The following is a 7,528-nucleotide window of genomic DNA, read 5'->3' on the forward strand; positions in this document are numbered from 1 at the left end:
GTGAGATATTAGGAAACGAAAGAATAAACAAAAGCTCGCATGGTCTTTGTTTCTTTGCAAGGCGTTAATATCGCTACAAAGAAAATCTCCGCAGACTTCAACCATGAAAGCGATTCAGTTCATGCTTCACCTGTAATATTTCTCTGGTACTAGCAGCTAACTGGCCCGTAGTAACAAAACTGGTTCCCGCGTCCAGATCCAAGTCCCCAAATTTCCTAGTTTGTTCGAGGCAACTCGACTTTATGAAATGCCGCAATACTTTTTAAACCTGGACAAGAAAGTTTTTATACCTGCCATATATAAAATAATTTACAAATTCAAACTTAAAAACGGGCTAACTAAAAATTAAGTCAAACTCTTTAATTGAATTTCAAGCCTGTTTGAGCCAGAACTGAATCTGCGTGTAAACAAGCAAGTGAAAACACTTAATTAAATATCGTCATTAATATCAATGAACGAAAAATGATGTTCTGTGATAGATAAGGTGTTAAAATCATTAAAACCCACTTGTGGACCGCTCCAAACATCCTATTTTTTGCAATTTTTACATTCGAACTGGGCTTGCTTAAAGTGTGACCTTTGGAATTGTGTTGTAAACATCGCGACAACTGAGGTATAAGAGCCGTCTGTTGCCTTTTTTACAGAAACATATTCGTAGGCTTGTGTTCGATAAAATTTAGATCTTTCCTGTAAAGGGTGTTTTATCCATACTTTAAGTGATTTTATAGGTTATTTTAGGTTATTTCGCGTTTCTTTTACAGGCGGCTTGGTCGGGTGTCTTCGATTTCTCCTAGTTGATTTATTTTTATCGAAAAATTATGATATGTGGATGTTGAGTAGTTTAAAGGTACCTGAATGCCGTGGTATTACTTACCTTGTGCGTTTTCAACAGCACCCAACAACAGCGCGATCTTCAAAAGTCGCTATTCTCTCTATTCTCTCTAAATATGTCTTAATTCTGCCGTCAGATGGCGGAAGTCGTTTTGACCTGTGCATGGCAACAAGGAAAAGCAAGAAATCTAAAAGCTAACCCGGTTTTATTATATGCATACCAAATACGTTTTGTCCACGGAATATGAAGGAAAACTTCATTTGCCCTCACATGGGCAAAAGAAGTTGGTGAATACTCTTGATGATGGTGACTCTGACTCTGAAGTTATGTTCATTGGGGCAGTCAATGTAGAAGACAAAGACTGGGTTGAGACTGTCATTTTTGGAAGTATCCAAGGCGTCTTTAAGCTAGCTAACGAGGCTTGGTGCAATGTCTTGCCCAAAGCTGCATATGACAAAATTACAACAAAACCTTTGCAACCATCCTCGACAAGATATGAAAGTTGCTCGAAAACTTGTATTAGACCTGTTGGAAAGTGTGAGTTGCCTTGCTGGGCGCGTGGGAAAGGTATCAAGTATATTTTCAAGTGATTGATGAAAATTACATGCCCTTACTATGTAGATCCTCCTCTGAGAATGTGGGTCTAATCCAGCGTATAAAGGCTGTTGAAAGTGACAGCATTCTCGATGAGGTCGAAATGCGGTGGAACATGATACACGATTGGGGGCTGTTTTGCAGCGTTCTAAAGATTACAATCTTAGATTGAAGAGGTCCAGGAAGAGGTGAAGTTCCATAATTAGCCATGTGTTCTCCCATGACGGTTTGAAAACAAACCCAGAAAAGGTCAGAGCAATAGTTTGCTTTACACCGTTTCCCTTCTTTGTTAACAGCGTCAAAGTAACTTGTACACCGGCTGTATTTGTTGGAATAAAAGGCGTGCTGGTTCAGGCATATTAGCTCCTTCAACTAAAGAGAAATCCAGAGCTCATCCCTAGGGTAGACTTTAATTGACCTTTCTTCTACCAGAGTACTGTTTACTTGGAATTTTTCCTCACAAATGGGTTGTTTGGTAACGCATTGCCAGTCAATATTAGCGAAGTACTGACTGAGGCGCGCCTTGTTGGTGTCTCTTATGTCTCTAATTGGATGTTTTTTTTTTTGCTGGTTGGGCACTCTTTCTTTTGGCTTCAAAATGATTGTAGAGTGGTTTGAGTGACCAGATGGTGGTTATTTGTCAGGAATTGAAAAGTGATCGCTTATATGGTTAAGATTACGTCGAGCGTAGCCTGACCTCTTTTGGAAATATCACAAGTTGTTTCAACTTAAAATGGTTCTATAAACGGTTAGTGTCTGAGCGGTTGAAGTCACCGGTGACGGTTATCCCACAGTTGCTATAATAACTCCGCTATTTCCAGTCGTTGAGACAGTAAAGGAACATTTATTGTCGTGCACCGCCACAGGAGCGCCTCCCATTCTGGTGAAATTGTTTAAGGATAACATAATTTTGGCAAGTGGAATTAACAGAGTAATTTCTCGACTAAATGAAACGGCCAAGTACACATGCTTCGCCAATAACTCATTTGGTACAGATTCTAGAAATTTCCAAGTTACCCTATTAGGTAAGTATAATACTGGTTCGTATTGGACAAATACAGAACCTTTATTAATCCGCAATAACACACATATTTACACAAACCTGAAGGCGGAGTTCTCGTTTAGTACAAGCCAATTAGTTGAAACTAAACTTTCGATAGAAGTTAGAGTGAACCGCTAACCAATGAAAAAGAAGCCAGCGTCCGAGCCCGCAATACGATTATTTCCTTGTTATAACAGCTTCTAGTTTTATGAAAGACCACTTGTCAAGGTGAGAGTGGGATACTTTAGAAGATACTCATTCGTTTAATGCTACAGTTCTGCCGGTTTCGTTTGGTCAAACGATGACGACACTCATCAGGCGGTTAAACTGGCGGTTACTACTCATCGCACAGAATGAGTGGCCTACTTAAGACCAGCGAGCTATTGTTTTAAGTCTAGTAGGAATAACAATCGCTGTCAAAAATAACAATACGCTTCTGAAAACCACTCAGTTGTGAAGTAAGCCATTAGCTGGTGCCGCGAACTTTCAAATATCTATAAACTACTCGACTAAAATTATTAACCTAATAATCCAAATAATCCAAGTGTATGCGCTTCACCAGAGAAATGAATAGAACGAATAAAAGTTTACTTATCGACTTAGTAAATAATCACACATTAACTCGAAACTGTTTTCCTTGAACCGCGTAACCGTGACAACACAAGCAGGCTCTAACATCTCACGCGGGACAAACTTTTTTGACAAAACTCAAAGCAGTTCACAGGAGATTGTTGTTCAACCCCAGTTGTAAAAGCATCGTAAGATTTGATCAGGTTTAAACGACATGCTTATTGTTGTAGTCAATGGTAGAAAATATTTACTGACTGGCCTTTAAAGACTTCTAAGTTTGTGTAGTTATGCTCATAAGCACGCACTGCTGAAGGTGAGATATTAGGAAACGAAAGAATAAACAAAAGCTCGCATGGTCTTTGTTTCTTTGCAAGGCGTTAATATCGCTACAAAGAAAACACTCCGCAGACTTCAACCATGAAAGCGATTCAGTTCATGCTTCACCTGTAATAATTCACTGGTACTAGCAGCTAACTGGCCCGTAGTAACAAAACTGGTTCCCGCGTCCAGATCCAAGTCCCCAAATTTCCTAGTTTGTTCGAGGCAACTCGACTTTATGAAATGCCGCAATACTTTTTAAACCTGGACAAGAAAGTTTTTATACCTGCCATATATAAAATAATTTACAAATTCAAACTTAAAAACGGGCTAACTGAAAATTAAGTCAAACTCTTTAATTGAATTTCAAGCCTGTTTGAACCAGAATTGAATCTGCGTGTAAACAAGCAAGTGAAAACACTTAATTAAATATCGTCATTAATATCAATGAACGAAAAATGATGTTCTGTGATAGATAAGGTGTTAAAATCATTAAAACCCACTTGTGGACCGCTCCAAACATCCTATTTTTTGCAATTTTTATATTCGAACTGGGCTTGCTTAAAGTGTGACCTTTGGAATTCTGTTGTAAACATCGCGACAACAGAGGTATAAAAGCCGTCTGTTGCCTTTTTTACAGAAACATATTCGTAGGCTTGTGTTCGATAAAATTTAGATCTTTCCTGTAAAGGGTGTTTTATCCATATTTTAAGTGATTTTATAGGTTATTTTAGGTTATTTCGCGTTTCTTTAACAGGCGGCTTGGTCGGGTATCTTCGATTTCTCCTAGTTGATTTATTTTTATCGAAAAATTATGATATGTGGATGTTGAGTAGTTTAAAGGTACCTGAATGCCGTGGTATTACTTACCTTGTGCGTTTTCAACAGCACCCAACAACAGCGCGATCTTCAAAAGTCGCTATTCTCGGCCTGTAAATATGTCTTAATTCTGCCGTCAGATAACGGAAATCGTTTTGACCTGTGCACGGCAACAAGGAAAAGTAAGAAATCTAAAAGCTAACCCGGTTTTATTATATGCATACCAAATACGTTTTGTCCACGGAATATGAAGGAAAATTACAACAAAACCTTTGCAACCATCCTCGACAAGATATGAAAGTTGCTCGAAAACTTGTATTAGACCTGTTGGAAAGTTTAAGTTGCCTTGCTGGGCGCGTGGGAAAGGTATCAAGTATATTTTCAAGTGATTGATGAAAATTACATGCCCTTACTATGCAGATCCTCCTCTGAGAATGTGGGTCTAATCCAGCGTATAAAGGCTGTTGAAAGTGACAGCATTCTCGATGAGGTCGAAATGCGGTGGAACATGATTCACGATTGGGGGCTGTTTTGCAGCGTTCCAAAGATTACAATCTTAGATTGAAGAGGTCCAGGAAGAGGTGAAGTTCCATAATTAGCCATGTGTTCTCCCATGACGGTTTGAAAACAAACCCAGAAAAGGTCAGAGCAATAGTTTGCTTTACACCGTTTCCCTTCTTTGTTAACAGCGTCAAAGTAACTTGTACACCGGCTGTATTTGTTGGAATAAAAGGCGTGCTGGTTCAGGCATATTAGCTCCTTCAACTAAAGAGAAATCCAGAGCTCATCCCTAGGGTAGACTTTAATTGACCTTTCTTCTACCAGAGTACTGTTTACTTGGAATTTTTCCTCACAAATGGGTTGTTTGGTAACGCATTGCCAGTCAATATTAGCGAAGTACTGACTGAGGCGCGCCTTGTTGGTGTCTCTTATGTCTCTAATTGGATGTTTTTTTTTTGCTGGTTGGGCACTCTTTCTTTTGGCTTCAAAATGATTGTAGAGTGGTTTGAGTGACCAGATGGTGGTTATTTGTCAGGAATTGAAAAGTGATCGCTTATATGGTTAAGATTACGTCGAGCGTAGCCTGACCTCTTTTGGAAATATCACAAGTTGTTTCAACTTAAAATGGTTCTATAAACGGTTAGTGTCTGAGCGGTTGAAGTCACCGGTGACGGTTATCCCACAGTTGCTCAACATAGCTTCTGCAGCAAACAAGTTGTCGAACAGATGGTCAATTAAATTCTGCAGGACTAATCCGACTCTGATAAAACCCTCGAGAAGATCTTGTAGGGTTAATCTTGAGACAAACAAGTTCGTGAGTCTTCTTTCCTAACGCCGCCATATTGGACAACCAGTGGACCCTGGGGACGAGGTTAATTATGTGTCTAAAGTCGACTTATTTTGAAAAAAGGCGATTCAATTTGAACAATAAAAGGTATCTTAAAAGTGAAAAGTGTGGGAAGGACAATTGGGTAAAAGTTAGAATTCGTTCCATGATGCTACCTCATGTGTTTTATGTTTTGGATTCCAACCGACTAGATTCTTTTAAACTTTAAATTTATACTGTTCATGCTTCTATATTTTTCGGTAAAATTGTCCAGATCGAAGACTTTACGAGCGGCCACCTTGGATGAGGGTCAAACCTACTTGGGGGCGGGAGAACGTTTTTGAATATGGTTTAAAACACACCGCTTTACTTGTCTTTAACATTACGTAAACAACATAGTCTATCTTCTCGAAGTCAAAACGGCAGGTCAGTCGAGGCTAGTTTTGCCGTTCTCGGTTCCCTCTTATTTCAAACTTTTCGAAACGTAGTCTGGAATAAAGGTGAGCACCAAATTTATGGAACGTATATAGAACCTTGTAGTCAGGATACAACTGAAAAAACAGTAATCCCACAAAGTTAAAAAAGGAGGTCAATTTTACCTGTGTTATGACGTCATAGAAGAAAGGAATAAGTTTTAGAGACACCGGAAAACTTGTAGCTAGCTTTAGCTTATTTAATTAAAGTTATTGAATCATCTGGGTTTCTTTTTTTTCAGATTGCAAGACACCATGCTCATACAGTGGTTCGATTGTGTATTGGGGAGCTGAAAACAAATGTGACTGCTCTAACAAGAGTAAAGCAGTTGATTTTGATCTTCTGAAATGCATTCCAACGACCACTTCAAATCTGTAAGTAACAATTACAATGGTTCCCAATTACAATCGCCCTCGACAAAATGACGGCATTACCTATTTTACTTGCAGGAATAATAATAATAATAATAACAATAATAATAATAAGAAAAAGGAAATAACAAAGAAATAGCCAATAAAGAAATAGCCACTTGTTTCCAGGCTACTGGTCAACTTGAAGGTCTTCAGTTTCCCCTATGGTTTTCGGAAGGTAAGACAACTCTTATCCCCAAGCCTAGTGAGTTCAGAAGTGACAACCAACGCTCTGTCACCTGCCTGAATAACTTGTATAAGTGGTACACCCCATGTCTGTTAGCCCAGGCTAACCAACACATCGAAACTTATGGATTAATACAACGTGAGCTGCGTGGTGCAACGGGCAACAGCGATACTTTACGTGTCTAGGATGCTCGGTGAAAAAGGTCTCAAGTCCGAGGACAATGAATACAAGAACACTAAGATCAAAGCAGCCGTAAAGCTCTATTGCAACGCTGACCTTACGATGGCAGCCGTAGGATCGTTTGAAGAGCTAGCCGTACAGAATGGACACCACTCCATCATTAAAGATGATAAGAAGTACGCAGAGGAGCTGGATCTACAGTTGTGGTTAAACTTCACTAACCCAGTTGCTGTCGCGCTGGTAGAGGAGTTAAAGCGAAGAAGGTAAAGCAGGCAATCTACAAAGCCCGCCGGCAGGAGATACATTCAACGTACCTGAGGAGAGATGGCAAGGGAAGCTTGTCAAGAACAGATGGGACGACGAGAAAATTAAACTGGAGGAGTACTTTGCGAGGCTTTGATCATGGGAGAGTACAAAAGCTTTACCAACAACTGTCACTGATGAAAAGTGCCGCCTTTGCGGGGATTCCCTGGAGAATGTGCAGCACATTCTATCTGCCTGTAGTGCACTGGCACAGACTAAGTACCTACAGAGACATAACAATGCTTTCAAGATATTATTCTTTGAAGTCCTTAGATCTTTAGATCGCATTACTAAAGTTGAACCGTGGTTCTCACAAGTCACACCCAAACCACTGTATTAGAATGAGCATGCAACGCCTTCTGGGAGGTCCCATTATTCGCTGACTCAACTCAAGTAAAAGCTAATAGAATCGATGCCACTATCATTGACAAGACCAGCAAGCAAGTCAGAGTGACTGAAATAAGCTGTCCAT

General features: G+C 39.7%; 1 protein-coding gene across 1 annotated transcript in view; it reads left to right on the plus strand.

The window, feature by feature from the left end:
• Window positions 1-1,044: 1,044 nt before the first annotated feature.
• LOC140927416 (uncharacterized) overlaps window positions 1,045-7,528 on the plus strand; it is a 27,509-nt gene continuing 21,025 nt past the window's right edge. The window contains exons 1-3 of the mRNA XM_073377063.1: window positions 1,045-1,399; window positions 2,248-2,451; window positions 6,218-6,350. Of these exons, the coding sequence (XP_073233164.1) occupies window positions 1,045-1,399; window positions 2,248-2,451; window positions 6,218-6,350 (692 nt within the window). The remainder of the gene's footprint in view (window positions 1,400-2,247; window positions 2,452-6,217; window positions 6,351-7,528) is intronic.

Source organism: Porites lutea, chromosome 1 (genome assembly GCF_958299795.1).
Source record: "Porites lutea chromosome 1, jaPorLute2.1, whole genome shotgun sequence".
In the NCBI taxonomy this organism is placed as follows: domain Eukaryota; kingdom Metazoa; phylum Cnidaria; class Anthozoa; order Scleractinia; family Poritidae; genus Porites; species Porites lutea.